This window comes from Pollachius pollachius (assembly GCF_949987615.1).
Source record: "Pollachius pollachius genome assembly, chromosome: 13".
Classification (NCBI taxonomy): domain Eukaryota; kingdom Metazoa; phylum Chordata; class Actinopteri; order Gadiformes; family Gadidae; genus Pollachius; species Pollachius pollachius.
In genome coordinates, this window is record NC_136946.1 from 20396561 (window position 1) to 20414418 (window position 17858).

The following is a 17858-nucleotide window of genomic DNA, read 5'->3' on the forward strand; positions in this document are numbered from 1 at the left end:
GAGACAACAAATGTGCACAATTTGCATACAAGTGCAGCCTTTCAAAGCCACACAAGCTGTATGTGGTAGGTGCTGGAATTTCGCAGAGGGATCTGCATTTGAACAAGTTAATATCACTCAAAGCATGTCCTTTGTCTCTCACATTCCAGTGTTTCTCACCTCCTTCACGGCAACGATTTGAATTGGAGCATGGTCGACTTTTAAATGACAAGCTGTTACTGAAATATGTAGAGCATGTGTTAGTCAGTCAGTGTGTAGGCTACTTTACTTGGCGCTCTATCTCAATTGGGGACTAATTGAAATATTTTTTATGAGAAGTGATTTACAGTGAATTCATATAATTCGGGAGCAGGTGTAGGGATTAGGCATAGACTAGACCAGTGGTTTTCAAACTGTGAGACGCGCCTCCCCTGGGGGGCGCCAGAGTTCTTCAGGGGGGGCGCGACGTGAGAAAAAAATATACCAGAAAAAGTAACGCAAAAAAAACGCAAAGACGAAGACACGCTGTGTTCGAAATCGTTCCGAATTCACTCACTCACTATTCCCTATATACTGTTTATGATATAGTGCACTATATAGGGAACGAACAAACGAGAATTCGGACACTACGCTGAACGTTTCTAAACGTCATTTGCGTCAGAAAATGCGCAGGATATTTGTGTATGGCAGACAGCTGCGTATGTAAACATGTAAACAAACCGGGCACCCACGAGGAAAACTGGAGGCTGTATTGATGTTGAATGTTACATTTCCTTGATCAAGGTTTTTTTTTAATTAATTTTGAATGTTACATTTTCTATGTTAAATCCCAAATAAATTGTTGACATTTCTATTCGTTTTCACGGTTATTCAGCTTCTTCTCCTCCGGAAAACACTGCATTGCATTGTGGTATATGGGAGTAACATGCATCGTATGTTCACTCAAATTTTGGGTAGTTTAAGTCCACTATACAGTGCATGAAATTTACCACTGAGAATTCGAACACCACTAAAAAATGGCGAGCACCCTATATAGTGCACTATATCCGTGATAGGGAACGATTTCGAACACAGCTACGCAAACTCATTGCTCCCACTAAAGTTGAGGTGAGCTTAAAACGAGGCTAAACTGGCACTTTACAGATTAAGATGTTCAAATGTATTTTAAAAACGTTAAGCAAAAACATGCTTAGATAAAGATGTTAAAATTTGCCAAGAAATGTGTTTAAAAACGCACAAAGATGTTTAGAATGTTTCAAAAATATGTTTAAAATGTTTAAAAAATATATGATCAGAGATCTTTAAAGTGTGTAAAATATGATCAGAGATATTTAAGAAATGATCAGAGATGTTTAAAATGTGTAAAATAATTAAAAGATCTGTCAAAACACAGGGATTTAGAAAAGAAAATTTGTTCTCTGAGGGGGGGCTCACTCTCATACTTTGAAAACCCCTGGACTAGCCTGTGGGCATTGGGAATCATTTTCGACTAGGACTCGATGACCCGGCTTAATATCCATTCCCCTTTTAGGGGGTATAGTTGCCTATAATGCATTGCTGGTTTGATCTTTATGTAATGACAGATTTTCCTTTATAGAATGCCATGAATTATTTGTCAGCGAAGCAGACAGTGGTAAGAATAAGTTTATGCACCCATGCTAAAGTTGACTAAAAAGAGGAATAAAAAAATCATCTTTTGGAATCGATCTTAATGCCTTAATTAAACAAATGGGGAAAATTCAAATTCGTAAATTATTATTCGTAAATAAACAAATGTTCTTTATTAAAATACAGGGTGCATAAGTATATGGGGCTATTTTAATTCCAAAGGCCTAAGTTAATTTATCAGGATGCATAGTATCCTGGATACTATGAATGGCCTTTAAAAAAAATAAATCTGCCTGCCTCTATGGGAATTTAACATAGGGGTTCCTATACTTATGCATCGTGTATTTTAATGAAGAACATTTATTTATCTACATTATTCATTCACAAAGAAAATTGGCAGCCTAAAAGGTTGGATTTTTCCTCATTTGTTTAATTAAGGCATTAAGATCAATTTCCAAAAGATTAGATTTGCATTCCTCTTTTTAGTCAACTTTAGCATGGGTGCATAAACTTATTCTTACCACTGTATAGCCTACAAAAACAATAAATAGGCCTACATCTTTTAGAATCTAAAGGGACTTAATTTTATATATTTGAATGATCTACTAAATACCAAGAGTTCTTCCTCCAAACAAAGGTCTATTGTTTTAGACTTGTTAAAAAAAAAGGACAGTTTAAGAATAAAATTGTTCAAAAATAGATGTATTACCGGTATATAAAACTAAGCTTCTGCAATGAAAATATCAGACAACACTGTCACTAAATAGCATAAAATAATAAATAAGAACCATTCAGTATTACTTGATTGATTGTTGTGTAAATATATTTATAAAATGATGAATTGGTCCATATTATACATTTCCAAAAGCATATTTATCACTGGCCTTTAGGCCATTTTTTTGAGGCTGTACTGTACTTGAACCAGAATAAAACAAAGTAGCCATAACAAAAGAGATTATCAGGTGAAAGCCTGGGCCCTTCCCAGCCAAAACATCACTGACTTACATTCCGTCCCATGTATTTAGCTCCAACTTCTATCCAAGCGGACTTACAATAAGTACATCAACCGTGAAGATACAACTCATAAATTGCTAAAATCCTAGAGTCCAAACAATTAATAAAATCAAAGAATGTCTTTCTTTTTTTTTTAATCTGGGACGCAAGACGTTCCTGCTATCCTGAGGTCAGTGGGTAGCTTGTGGCACCACTGTGGAGTGAGGACAGAACACCATCAGGATTCTGTTGAGCGGCTGCTGGAGTCCCCATGTAGTGATGGAGAAGCCGTTTGTTATAGAGTGCAGAGGCCGGACTGGTGGTGATCATGTCTGGATGAGCTGCCGAGGATGAATGGCACATGCAGGCAGACCGGCCTGGAGGGAGTTGCAGCCAGACACATGATGTCAAGAGGCTGGACCAAAACCTGTGTGGATTTCTGCCTGAGGAACGGACGTATCCTCTTGTTGTACAGCATGTCTGTAAAGCGGCCGGTCGCAGCGATGTTGGAAATGAAGAACAGCTAGTCATCCAGTGTTCCTGGCCGATAACACATTTTTCAATATTGACGGAGAGGTTGTGGACCGGAGATCCCTTCAGTACAAGGAAGTGCAGCTCAGGCTTGTCCAGAATGAGCTTCAGGGGGTGCGGCGACATGAAGTGTCAGCCTGACGCACAGTGTTTGTGTGGCATCTTCATAGCTGGGGTAGCAAAAGCCAGATAAGTGAATGACAGTACCCCTGATTTAGATGAACAGAGAAGACGATGGGACCCAGAAAATAACCTGAGGGACCCTGTGATGAGACCCTCAGTTTTCATTACCCAGGTAATGAAACAAGCTTTCTTAAAATGACTTTGCAACCACATGATCCAGACAACAGTGGTAAAGTGGAGCAGCAGGCTGGGTCCCAAGGCGCCATTGATGACCGAGCAAAGGGCAGGCCAATGTTGGAACCACAGGTCAGTGGAAACATTGCTCAGAAGTTCAGATAAAAGGTGGCCATACACCATGTGAAACAAGGTGGACCACACTGTGGGATCTGAGATTGCTGCATGAACAAATGGACCCATTGGTATTCACAATGTTATCCATTCTTAAAAATCACTGATCTCCCTTAAGATGTATAAATCAACGGACTGTTTATGTAAAAAAGTTTAAAAAAAAACACATTTTAATTAAAAATGCACTAAATGTTCTGCCAATATGTAATATTTAATAAACCTTAAATTCAATGCAAGCTGGATGTCTCTAAAAACAAGGGACAACTAACGGCTCAAAATAATTTGAAAGCAAAGGCTGAGGAGCGTAATAAACTAGAACAAGGGAATACAATCTGCAAGGAGGCGGACGACACCCAGAGCCATAGAGCAGTAGTTAACTAGGACCATTGATGGGTCAAGAGATAACATGGGATTTACATCTCTAAGCCCAGAGCCCCTGAAGTCCGTCCCAGGCAAGGAGCATGTCCTCTGCAATAAGTTAGAGCTGAAAAAACAACCAACATTAACTATTAAATGTTTGAAGTACCACCAATATTGCCCAATCTCTTTACATGTGCACATGTGAAACATTTAACATCCCCTTCAGCTTGAAGGAAGCATTTTTGAGCATACATTTTTAAAATATAAACAACAGGAAACGACATGAAATAAAATGCCACTTTATTGTTCAGGTGTGTCACAACCTTGTCTCCAAAATAAGCACTGAAGGACTAACTGATTTCATCAACCTCGCCTCAAAGGACGCCACGTTAAACTTGGGTTTTCTTGCCCTGCCGATGCCGGCGATAAAAGGTATTCTCTATTTGACATCCAATGATAGCATACAAAATAGTTATTGACCTACCAGGGATACTGTATATAAAACACTTGTCTCTAGGTTCATCCCGAACCTAGAGACAAGTGGGGACCCCCCCCCCCCCCCCCCACCCACCCACCATATCCCCCCAGGAAACCCCTTTACAACCGCAGTGACACTCAGGGTATGCTGTAACAAGCATACATTAAGAATGCATAATTTCATCGTTGATTATAAAAAAACAAACTACACAATGTTACACTTTAAAGTCAGAATACGATTCGATTGATTATTAGTGTTCTACACGTTTCGGTCTCAACCAAAAGGAACATTGTATAATATCACTATAACTTAACACTACATATAACGTACGATTTAAAAAAAAAGAAGAAAGATTACAAATGATTGGCAAATCGAGAGAAACATGACGATGGTGAGCGCCGAGGCAAGCCGGGTCAGTACCATAAAAGAGAATGAGTAATACAAAAGAAATAGAAAAAATAGAAAAAGAATGGAAAGAAACAACCGAGAATACAGGCAAGGCTAATACATGAGTGATTCCATCTTTACGATCCATCGCGTGTGCTCTCCTCATTTTGGCAAGCCGTGCCATAGGTCTCCCGCTGTGTGTGTGTGTGTGTGTGTGTGTGTGTGTGTGTGTGTGTGTGTGTGTGTGTGTGTGTGTGTGTGTGTGTGTGTGTGTGTGTGTGTGTGTGTGTTTTTTTTTTCCACGTCTTTCACCAACACCTTCGCTTTCATCCCTCTTTCTCCCACATTTCAGACTTTCTAGCGACATTCCTGTGGCAACCATCTTCAACCCTGTGTAGTCCCGAGTCAGGCACTTCCCACGATCCCCCTTCCTCTCTGCCGTTACCTTCCACTCAGCAGGCCACGCCCCAAAACACAGGTTCCCTTCGATACAGCTGGGAAGGAGAAACAGGGAGCTGAATTAGGTGCAGTTCACTACTTCTGTGACGGCTGTGGAGCCATAGCAGCTCGGGCAGAGTTTCAACACAACCTTTTGCTGCTTGCCGTTGCAAGAGATTTGCTGACTAACACGCTATTTGATGATAGATGTCTTTTAATAAAGGTCTGAAAGGTCTGTAATTATACTTGAAGACTGCCTAATGACTCGTAGCCACGGGCAAACCGCTACTCATCACTTTGTGTGGTGCAATGCGCTCACTGGGACGTTGCCATCACATGCAGACAGTACTAGTTTTAAAATAATGTGTGGAAACTGATTTAAAATGGGATCAGGGGTAAATAACCAGTGTGTAAGTTATGCTGCGAGTGGCGTCTTCCTCACCCGTCCTACAGGTCGGTGTCGAACCAGGCCAGCTGGCTGCTGTCCATCAGGTCCTGGGTGTGGCCCAGGTCGGGCAGCGGGTCGGTGTGGTGGCCCAGGTCAGGCAGGGTGTCGGCATGGTAGTCAGCTCCCTCCATCATGGGGTCCAGCAGGGAGTCCTGCCCGTATGCGGCCGGGTACGCCCGGTAGGCTCCATCTGACCGGAGGAGCACAGAGTCAGTAACTAAACTCAGAACTGAGAGACCATCTATAAGCTTGAGGATTGGAGATGAAGGCTCATAGGTTAAATTGGGGATAAAGCTTTTGTAGCAAGTACAATCTTGGATGCCTTGATTTGTTCCGAGGCTCTCTCAAGTGTCCTGCTAAAAGAGAAAAGGCCCAGATTGTATATCTCCTTCTACATTTCCACGGGCGCTCCTCATCACTACATCAATCCACCTAGAGACGCTTGAACCAATCCTCACCATCCTGACGGTATGCCAGGGGGTCTCCCTGGGATCCCATATCCAGACCCAGGTCTCCAGTCTGAGGAGGGGACGGAGCACACGGTTAAAGTTGTCGAATGTTCTTCCACACCTTTAAGAGTCAGCTAGAGGTGTGTGTGTGTGTGTGTTGACCTCGTTCCAGGCCATGGGCTCGGTTCTGAACAGGGAGCTGGTCAGCTCCACCGACAAGCGTTTCTTGTAGTCCTGGGGCTTGTCCTCAGACATGCGGAACAGGACAGCTGCAGCATAGGTGGCTACAGGGGAGACAACTTATCATCATCATCATCTCTACCATAGAAGTATATTGCTTTACACAAGCTTGTATCAAACATGCTTAAATCCTCAAAACAATATCATGCAACACAATATATTTATTATAGCTTTGTTGAATACACTTTCTACCGTTATTAAAGAATAACGGATAGATGCTATGAATAACAGACTTGCCAAAATATGCTATATTTGGTATCGAATGATTGCTTTTATAAGAAATTAGTAGCATATTAAGCAGAACCATGTACAGTGACACTGTCTTTGAGAACTTAACCCTGACAGGGGTTTATTTATTTATAATTTTTTTTAATTTATAAAAAACTGTCTTTAATACAAATAAAAGACAATCCTTGAAGACAGTTCCAGTGAGGCAGAGCGGTGGTACATGCCCCCTTCGGTATGGTGTGCGCGTGTGTGTTGGGGGTACCCACCGACGCCCTCGTTGCGGGAGTGCAGCAGCTCTGTGAGCGGGGCGGTGGCGCCCTCTGCCTCGATGGCCTCGGCGGCCTCCTTGTCCTGGGCCAGCTCACACAGCACGCCGGCCGCCACGCGCTGGATGTTCTCCACCGGGGAGTACAGCAGCTGACGGGCCCCAGGGAGAGCAGGGCAGAGGGTTAGGGCTGGGCGACATTTAATCTAAAACAACCGTTAATACACACATTCACAGACCGACGGTGTCAACCACGCACCGAGACAGCCTGCTTGCAGTTGGGGGGGTTGGGAATGGGTTAACCTTGCAATTGTAAGTGCATGGCATTCGTTTCCATGAAAATCCTTGCTTTATCGACAGATACATTGTAGTTTCTCCTCTTACAAATGTACTTATTTTAAGTTGCTTTGGATAAAAGTGTCCACTAAAAGCCCAAAATGTTAATGTACAAGGAACCCAGGGATGGGCGATATGGCCTACAATCCATATTGCGATATACATTGCAGCCTCTTGCGATAACGATCACGAACGAATCACGGTATAAAAATCATAAAATAACCATTTCAGAACAGGTTACATAGACCCTAAGGAAAGCCAAACTGCTAAATGTATTAAAAAAGAGAAATACAGTATGTCGTTTTGAGAACATTTATTGTGCAACACTGTAATCATCCAACATAATGTTGCAGATAAATAAAATTCATTAGCTGCAGAGACTTTAACAAAGAAAATGCGTCAAGTATTGGGTTTCTTTCCTTAAGTGCAAACCATTATAAAAGGCACTACACTTAGTTTAAGTCCTTGGTTCTTAAATGCCACCCAAGATGCAGAGAACAGGAAAAACGGGTGTCTTTTTAGATAAGGAACAGACACTGTACTGACAATTAGGGATGGGCATGATTAATTGATGATCGATCCTTGATTGTTAAGAATTTTGTTGATCTCGTGATATTTTTTATCGATCAAAAGGAGGTTGTGTTCCATAATGTGAGAGCGGAACAGCCAAGCCAAGTCTGTTTAATACAGATCAGGCCTTGACATTAAGCTTTTTAAGCCACTTGCCGTTTGGGCAAGCTTAATGTCAAGGCTGTTATATTTTACTTGCCTAATAAGCAAAACATACTTGCCCAAAATGGAAAATGTATATGCCTATTATGAAAATGTATAAAACCAACAAGTATTTGTTGAATTATAATAATTGATTCAAATACAAAACATAGCAATTATGGCTACAAAGCTGTCAAACCAGCTTATCATATAGGGCCTACTACAGCAATCAGAATGACAACATTTATTTTTGATTTTTGGTGAACATTTCAAACTATTAATTGCATCCCGATTCACTTTCATGCAAAATTATCAGCAAATAATCACCTGTAGTAAGTAACAGCCCACCATTGGCAACTACTACAGCAATCAGAATGACAAAATGTATTTTTATTGATTTGTGGTGATTTTTTTTATCCACGTGAAGTCTGTGGGGTGTAATTTCTCTCCCTAGTCCCTAAAACAGATAGCAGCCGGAACGTAGATTTAAGTGCTGTTCTCGCACAGATATCGATAGCAACATGTCATTGTGATAATAGTCGGTACGGTGTCCTAAACTGTCCTCAACATACTACACCCGTTATGTAGTGAAATTGTGTTGATTAATCAGATTGCGGGGTAGTCAAAACCGCAATCGGTTATCTTTTACCCGCTGTCAAGACGGACCCACGGAAACCTCCGTTGCCTTTTTGTTTCGTATCCTGGCGGCGTCTCATTTTCAGGTGTCTTTATTTATTCATTTCCATTACATTTACCTGGTACTCGGCCAGTTTTCAGAGGCTGAAGGAACATAACGAAAGTGCCTCTATTTTTTCTTCTATTCCGTATGTGGCGATTGGCTATACGGAAATGACTGAACAAAAATTATTGTTATGATTCTTATTCTCTTGTTTTACCGAAAACTGAGGCATGGCGCTGTACTAAGTTCCGCTTCCAGGATATAGGACGTTTATTTAGTAGGCATATTTAGTGTATTTTCTAAAAAGAAAAATCACTTGCTCGAACGGGTAACAACATGTCACATTTAAGTTGCGCAATCACAGAGTTCACCTGCCCCGGGCAAGCGGGCAACCGTTAATGTCGAGGCCTGCAGATTTTGTCTTTCTGAATTGATTCCCGTGTTTAGTGTGCACTAAACGAGTTTGGTCCCTTGGTGCGGACATCCTGGGCTGTTGCGAATACAAACCATCAAACTCGGGAACGAACCAAACAGCTGGTCCGAGACCAAGCCTGAGAGGTGGACTCGGTTCGCTTCAAAACTAACCCTGGTGCGGTTCGCTTGAGATGTGAAAGCGTACGCGACTAGGTCCGATCAAGTTCTAAAAATCATACGCCTCTTTGGACGTAACAGGCACCTGCTCAGCCGCGCACATTATGGGAATTATTGTTTGATTAGCGGTAACTCCAAGATTAGCAGCACGTTGTTTCACCCGACGGTCCGACAAAAGCACATAAAAAGTATGATGGAAAATATGCCGATGCATTTAACTCATTCTGAGTCAGGATGAGGGAGAAGGAGTTGGACCGGTCCGCAGATCAATGTATATCACGCTGGATATCCATGATTGTTTACTTTCACCGGCGCTTTCTCCCCCTTTCTTTTTCCTTTAACGCTTTACCCCGCCCCAGACCTTTTTGTCCAATGATTTAACATTCTTTGCACACATGCGGGTTTGTTGAGAAATTCTGGCACTGTTGCGAAAATTGCAATGTGAAAAGAAACCGCACCAAATTAAACATTGTATTTAGCGTCATCAACATGCATTATCGTGATAGAATTAAAATCTCTATCGTAGGTCATTTTTTAATCGTTTATATTGCGTATTACTACCGCTAACCTGGTGGATTATTCAAAATATGCTCAAACAAATATGTTACTTTCCATTAACAAGAAAACCCTAACATTTAGAGCCTGAGCAGTGGAGAACGTAGGAAAACAGTACTCACTGAGTTCATAAAAGATCCCAGGGCACTTATCGCAAAGAGTAGGCATTTCCCCGATGTCCTTGCCCAACCAGGCTCATTCAATCTGGCCCCCTAATCATCCTCCTGTATAATTGGCTGACTCATTAATTCCCTCACTCTCCACCTCAAGCTGGTGTGTGGTGAGCGTTCTGGCGCCGATTGGCTGCCGTGCATCACCCAAGTGGGTGCTACACACTGGTGGTAGTTAGTGAGGTCCCCCCTTCACTGTAAAGCGTCTTTGAGTGTCTAGAAAAGCGCTATATAAATTCAATCCATTAATATAGTACGACAGCGTGTTGGTGTTTTACCTGGACAAAGAGTGGAATGGTGTTGAGACCTCTGATGACAATTCTGTTGTGCACGTCCCGGGCCAGGATGTGGAGCGCCCCCGTGCATCCTTCCACAATCTCCTCCATGCGCACGCCCTCCTGCGGGGGAGAGGGACAGACGAGGGCGGGCGTTAGAAGAACAGAGGATCAGCAGGAACATGGCGGTACGTGTGGCCCATTTGGGGGATTTGGCGCACCACAAACTGCTGCTGGTTTCCTCCCATACTGGTGCGTCTCTGGGTGTCCTGGTGGGCCCGGACCAGCAGCTGAACCAGGCGGGGGATGGCCCCCTGCTCACGCAGCGCGCTGTGATTGGCCGGGCACAGGGCCAGGTTACGGATCAGACCGACGGTTGCCTGGAGGTGGAAGAGAAGGGAAAAAACATTTTGGTCGATGATTACAATTCAAACATGGCTTGCAGTGATGATGGGTTGGATTAGGGGGCAGGACTGTTGAGCAGCTAGGGGGTTTGATTCTCGTTAAAGTTGGGCGTCAGAGGGAATAAAGCTACAACAGAGCCTAGAATTAATGACACCAAGCCGAACCATAGCAGTTACACCATACGGCCACCAGAAGGTGATGGACTGTTCTGATTGAAAGCGCTACACACATTTCCTGCTAAAGCCTCTGTTAGCTAGTATACATTGTTTGACCAATGCTGTGTTCCGATATCCATACTTTCATGAGAACCCTTAAACCTAATACACTATCCGCTCTCACTAAGTGCGCTGATTGTCAGATGTCAGTGTTGTTGCGGAGGAGGAGTTGCGACTTCCGCCGCGACTGCTCCCCCGCAATAAACATCCCGCTTTGAACGGTGAACTATTGACGCAGAGCAGCTATAAAAATATACAAAATGACTCCCTTAATGCAGGCTATGTGGAAAACGCGCCGACGTTGGCCCAGCCAGGCTACACCCTCTTCCCCTACGTAGCTAAGATGGCTGCGGTTGAGTACGAAAAGTGTGCATCGATCCACACGTGGTTTGACCGTTTTGAGTACACCATCCGGGTCCTTTCAGTACACTTCTTTTTGCCCCGATCTTTTTTGGAAAGCCCTACGTACTCAAACTAAGTATATTGAGTATGGATAGTATGGATATTGGAACACATCAGAAGACCTTGTGCACTTTCAAAACACGCCCAGAAAATGGATTATCTGGTAATAAAGGTGACAAAAACAGAGGCAAGACATAATTTGTGATTCAAACTAAGAAAAAATATTTTTGTTCTTGCTGGTGCCTCTAATTCTGAGATTCCGGCATGTAGTTTGGACTGTTGGAATCAGAGGGAGTGGTTTGCTGAGGTTGTGCACGTACAAGTTATGAAATAAATTATTACTTATTATTTTGTTTAGGGTGGGAAGTATTTAATTTACCCAACAATGGTTATGATAGACTAAAGACGAAAATGTATGATTTAGAGAAGTGTGTCACATGATGAAATATCTATATCTTTGCTTTAGGCCCAGATTGGGGTCCGCTCGAGGTTAATATGCATCTGAATTATATGAGCCAAATGGTTAAAGTACACTAGGATTACATTCTAGTCAATGGCACAGGACTCTTGTCAGGCTAGAGTTTAAAAGGGTTGATCTGTGTGTACCTTGATAAGTGGCCAGTGGGACGGAGGGTGCAACAGCTTGACCACCACAGGCAGGCCGTAGTGGAGGCGCACTGCATTCTGGGCCATCTCGGCGTCCTGGTGGCGGGAGGTCAGGTGACGCAGAGCGCAGACGGCCGGCTCTGTGATGTCTTCCCGGTCGCCGGCTCTCAGGACGGTGCGGACCAGGGCCTCGATGCCCCCCACCTGGCAGAGGAGACACTGTGAGTAGAGGCTCTCCAAGAGGAGAAGACCCTCTGAGTAGAGGCTCTCCAAGAGGAGGAGAAGACCGTCAGTGACTAGAGGCTCTCCGGAGGAGTAGAGGCTCTCCAAGAGGAGGAGACACTCTTTGAGGAGAGGCTCTCCACATATCAGGATAGTGAATCTAATCCGCTCCATTAGTGTGATCAAGTGCTTTCTCTGATTCCAATATTTAAACAAATTCCAGATTATTATTTTTTAAAAAGGAGAAATATTATGGCGTTTTCCCAGTAAACATAGTATTTGAGTTCAAGAAAACATGTTTTTGAAGCTGTTTGCTGGATATAGCTTTTAGGAGAAAAAAAAAAAACTCGACTACCGCTATTCCCCTCTGTTTCAGTCCCTTCAGAATGCGCTGCTGCCCATTGACCAATGAGCTGTCAGACTGAACCACAGCATGGAGAAGGGATTGTTGCCGTTTGCAGACTCCTGGAGCTCTATATCTATATAATATAATAATATTATATATGGGTATTTATATAATATTATATCTAATATCACGTCCAAAAGCTATGTGCGCCTCGAATGATATTATGAATCATAAAGACTGCATCTGACTTCTCTGGCACTTCCATAACAAGTAAAGACTCGTGGTGAGGGATATCTCGGCCATAGTTGAGAAGAATTGGGGGACGGGACTTTGACCATGACTCTCTGAAGTCCCTGAACTGCGACATGGAGGAGAAAGGGATTGTACTCCGGGAGCTGAGCTGCCGGACTGCCGCCGAGCTCCCCCCGTCGGAACTGCCGGACTGCCGTCGCCGTTCAGCCACTGCTGAACGGCCGAGGTAATATTCAACTGTGCCCCCTTCCTACGTAGGAGAGGGCGCCAAAACTGACTCGCTCGTTAAGTGTAGGAGGGGTACTTTGAGAAATGCATATCCCACTCAAAAAAAAAAATCACGTACAGACTTTTTTCAATGTTTGTATGCGTGTTGGAGCACCAGAAACCCAAAACAACACCCCAAATCCCAGGAAAAGTGTTGATTTCATAATATGTCACCTTTAAATAAGCACAATGTCATTCATTACACCTCTCCCTTCTTGCATAAGAAAACCCATTTCTTTCCCGTAAACACGTATGTCTCATTCTTGTACCTGGCACACCATGAGCTTGTTGCTGTAGTTGTTGCATGTGAGGTTGGAGAGGATGCCTGCAGCACACGTCACCACATTGATGTCATCGCTGCCCAGCAGCTGCACCAGGGTCCCGAGGAGACCCTCCATGCCCTCCTGCAAACGACAACAGAGGGTGAGGCAAGACGACCAACATACAGAAAAGACATTTGACCGTAGTGAATGGATTGAGTGAATTTGACTTTTCTACAGTGCATGCTTGGTTACCTGTTTGGTGGCCGCATCTGACAAGTTTCGGAGGGTCCACAGGCAGTTCTGGACCAGACGCTGGCTAGGGTCGGTCAGGTGGAGGCCCAGGGCTTGCATGCCTCCTACGAAAAGCGCACACACACAGTTCACTCCATTGCTCCCCGTGTTAACCTATTGCATGACTTTTCTCATTGGGTAATGCCCACCTTGTGGGTACATACCGGCTTCTACGATGGCCGGCTTGTTGCTGGAGCAGACAGACAGCACCTTGAGCACTCTGCTGGTGGTCCACAGCAGCTTCTCATATGTGAAGGTCCTCATGATATTCACCAAGGCCTGGGGGCCGCCGCTGGCTAGGATGATCAGCTAAATTAAAACACATTTAAAATTAGACATTTCGCCAACATTAAAAAGGAGTGCAAAAAAAAAAGGTTAGCAACAGCCTCTTACTGCAAACACGTTAATATTTCCCATTACCTTGCTCTCCTGGTTGCCATATGCCAGGATCTGCAGGCAGTCAGTTGTGATGGCAAGGAATTTTACGTTGGTGTTGGCCAGCAGGGCCACCATCTTCTGCAGGCCACCGGCCAGACGCACAGCCATCTTAGCTCCCTCCTGGTGGAGCAGGAGGTTGTGGAGGGTGGTGATGGCGTAAAACAGGACGCTGTCCACCGGTGACCTACACAACCCAAGGGAAGAAGAGCAACGTAAGCAAACTATATGGATAATAATGGATCAGTGTCAGAAGGTAGGTTAAAGGAAGCCAAAAGTTATTAATTTCAACTTTAATTAAAAGTAGAGAAAATACCGACAGGCACCCCCTCGCAGATGCTTTTTTTGCTATAATAAAGCTCAGAAACACTGTCTTCTCTGATTGTTGCAAATTACATCACAGCAGATGTATAAAATGCAGACCCAGCCGTGAAACATTTCACACAACAAAATAGCACACAAGTATTTTCATTCATCAGCAAATAAAGACTTTGCAAGCCCAAAAAAAAGACTACATGCAATAGAATCTGCAGGCAAACTTCCAGACAATGAATTCTCCACCTAATTAAAAGCTACATAAATCTGGTCCCGGCAGTCCTCATCCAGAATCTGTTCATCTGAACAAGGATTAATTAATCTACTTACATACAAGTGGGCCTTGGCGTTTGAGGGCAATATACTGCTCCACTTTATGACTAATGTTCTTATTGTAAGTCGCTTTGAATAAAAGTGTCTGCTAAATGCCCTAAATGTAAATTTAACCCATTTGTAATTTATGGAGTGACGTTTATTTTTTGAAACTGCCACATCGTTTCTCCAGTGAGACGTAGCAGAAATAAGTTCATATTAGTCCCTGTTAAACTATGTTAACACTGAGCCCCTAAAATCACTCACACGCGTGGGCCTACCAAAAAAGTCACACCCCTACAAACATTCTTAAATAACATTTGTTAGCCATTTTTCAGAATTGTTCTTCAGAATCTTTTTGTAATTGGTCCCGGCCCCAGCTCTCTTGAGTCTGGTCAATATGGAGTAACGCCAACCACAACCAATCCCAAGAGGCTTTCTGATCTACAAGCACTAAATAAAGAGGGTTGTTAAGGGATACTAAAGTTAACACCAAAAAACGATTTCATGAGCTACTCCTCAATGAAAACTAATTCTAACTTTCCCCACAATCTGGCTCTCACCCAAGCATCTTGACCAGGGCGGGGATGCCCCCAGACTTGAAGATGGCGAGGAGCCCCTCGCGGTGGTGGGAGAGGTTGTGCAGGGTGCCGGCAGAGCAGCGGGCCGTCTCCACGTCACCGGTGTTCTGCATGGCGCGCACCACGGCGGACACCATCTGGGGCGAGCGCATCAGGGCGTGGCGTGACGCCTCCTTCTTGGAGAGCTGGTGCACCATCACGGCCGCCTTATTCACCACAACCTCGGGGGGGGGGAGAGATAAAAAATTGTGTTAATTTTTTGGAGAAGTGTTTCTCATTGGTCAATGAAATGAATAATCGTTTCATGCCATCAGGGCCGGTGGTGTACCTGGTCTTCATCGTTGAGCAGCTTGGTGAGCTCGGGGATGGCGCGGGTGGCCAGCTCTGCGTCGTCCTGGTAGTTGATCAGGTTGACCACGGCGTGCTTCAGCATCTGAGACGGCTCCGCCAGGCGCTGCACCGCCGTGGGGTGGGCGGCGTCCAGCTGGGTGGGCGGGATCTGCACCCCCTCCTCCAGCGTCTCGGGGAACATGGCCGCCCGCACACGCTGGGCTCTGGTCATGGCGCAGCCCTCCATGTCTGAAATGAGTTACACGGGTTTAGGTGAATTTGCACGCGGGATCGTCCTTTATCTCCAATGACTTTTCGCCGCTCGTTTTGTACCTGGGGCCTCAGGGGTGAAGGGCGGGTTGAACTCCCAGTCGTAGAGGCCTGGGTCGTCGTCCTCCACATCTGGGTTACCCTTGCCGCTAAGGGAGGGAGCGGATGTGGTGACCCCAGACTGGATGCCAGAGTCAAGGTAGGACTGCTGCTGCCACTGGCTCACCGCAGCCTTGCTGTCCCCCATCGCCATGTCCAGCTCCATCAGATCAGCTGCACAACAAATACATACCGTCAGGTGGAAATAGAAGGATGGAATGCATAGGATTTAAATTAAATCTTTAAAATGTATGAGGCACAATTTCCGATTGGGCAGGTATTTCCAAAGCACACAATTCAAATCATAAAAACAGTTTGTGCATAAATAATCTGACACGTAAAGAAGATCAGAAATACAGATTTAAAGTACTAGTAGTAGTTCAAATTAGAACTTGTTTAATAACAATTGAATGTATACTTACACTGGGTAGCCATTTTGCTTGCTTGACCTAAGCCCGCAAAAATAAATCTGTAAAAATAAATAAGGTAAAGAATGTTTGAAGTCACAACACCACTTTTTGTCTAGGAACTCAAAACTACACAAAAAAATAACCATCTAGCTCAACTCCCACGCAATTCCCAGCGCTACCTGTACGTAGAATGGAGGTACTGGGTAATGCTTAGAAATGTTTCTGAGGGGGAAAATGCCGAGCCTCCACCTCTAGCCGACAGAGCAGAGCGGGCTGGGTATTTCCAGGCCAGCGTGAACACAATTCACCATTGAGCGGCACAGAACATCAAAGGCATACTTCTCCCCCTCCCCCTACCACGGCCAAGTTCCGACCTCCCAGCTTGGATTTCCAGTGAGAAAAACTCTGCCTCCGCCTCTCTATCACTTCCATGCCTCCACATTCATGACCGTGAACCAGTCCCTGACCTGGCTGAACGCTAATCTACCCGTGTTCATATCTCACGCCACACAACTAAATGTATACACAAACACGTAAGCGTTTGTAAATGTTATCCAACACCCGTTCACTAACAGGTTGGCTATTCTACCTTGGGAGCTACCCCTAGCAGTCGTCCGTTAGCATGGCTAGCTAGCTAACATAAACAAACACTGCTTTAGGATGGACTCACGGTGTGAAAACGTGTGTCCCGAGGTGATGCCCAAACACAATTAAAACCACGTTGATTAAAATTGAAACATGCGGACGTGTACGCTGTGTGCTCTTGGTTAAATCTCCCCCTACATGTAGAGGTCTGGTCGGCTGTAGCTAACCAGCTCGTATGGAAAGTAGATCCAGGCGCACAGAGCCAGCTACCAGTCCGATCTGAACCCCAGCGGACCCCTCATTAACGATTATTACGGGTTCCTTTCAACAAGAGGAGAGCGACGCAATTTGAAGTACAATTCAGTGATAGTAAGGAAGCAATCGTTACCAGCGTCGAGCCGCTCCTCCGTGTTTTAGTCAGGGCGGTTTGTCGTTTTTCGGTAGGTGAACGCGAGGAGAGGACTGCTAGGTGAACCACCCGTAAGAGTCCGAACCACACCCGCTGCTGCTCCGCTACGAATGATGCCTCCGCTGTTGAGGCGACGATCAAGATGGCGAGAGAAGGGAAAAGATTCTGCCGCACTTCGAAATATAGGGCGCTGTGGTATAAAGTTTTTGAGTTCGGGTTTGAGAACTGAAAATATTTTGTTGACTTGCTACTTAATACGTGTTTTTGAATTTAATACTTGGACCAGTTTACTAATTCGTTGTTAGAAAGGTGTGCAGTGGGGGTTGTGGGTTCATGAAAATGGAATGTGTGCGAGTCACGAAAAGAAGAAAACGAATTCGCATTACTACACGTTTAATTAATTGGTTGGCTTTATGGACCCCTTCACTTGGATAAGCGCGGATTTGATTTTCATCTAAATGGTTTGGGATGAGTTTCCACCATTTATTTTATTTAGTCTCAAACTCCAACAAGCCTCAAACTCCGTCTTGTCCAGCCTAGAAGTGTTCCATGTTCCATGTTTAAAACCTATAAACTGACAACCAAACGATAATAGACCCTGGGGATCAGAAAACCTACATACTTTTCATCTGGAATGGTGAATGATCGTGC

General features: G+C 44.3%; 1 protein-coding gene across 2 annotated transcripts; it reads right to left on the minus strand.

Moving 5' to 3' along the window:
- Window positions 1–4530: 4530 nt before the first annotated feature.
- LOC307085389 (catenin beta-1-like) lies at window positions 4531–17312 on the minus strand. 2 transcript variants are annotated; one of them, XM_079750170.1, is made up of 17 exons: window positions 17187–17312; window positions 16226–16272; window positions 15768–15977; window positions 15433–15683; window positions 15087–15325; window positions 13882–14083; window positions 13626–13770; window positions 13423–13526; window positions 13177–13311; window positions 11821–12024; window positions 10414–10572; window positions 10196–10315; window positions 6877–7027; window positions 6305–6426; window positions 6152–6212; window positions 5688–5883; window positions 4531–5301 (listed from the first exon to the last, which is right to left on the minus strand). In XM_079750170.1, the coding sequence occupies exons 2-16, from the start codon at window positions 16236–16238 to the stop codon at window positions 5693–5695; spliced, it is 2307 nt and encodes a 768-aa protein (XP_079606296.1). In that variant the 5' UTR covers window positions 16239–16272; window positions 17187–17312; the 3' UTR covers window positions 4531–5301; window positions 5688–5692. The 2 variants fall into 2 exon arrangements, with proteins under 2 accessions (XP_079606296.1, XP_079606295.1); XM_079750169.1 differs by having other exon boundaries at window positions 13611–13770.
- Window positions 17313–17858: the final 546 nt, after the last annotated feature.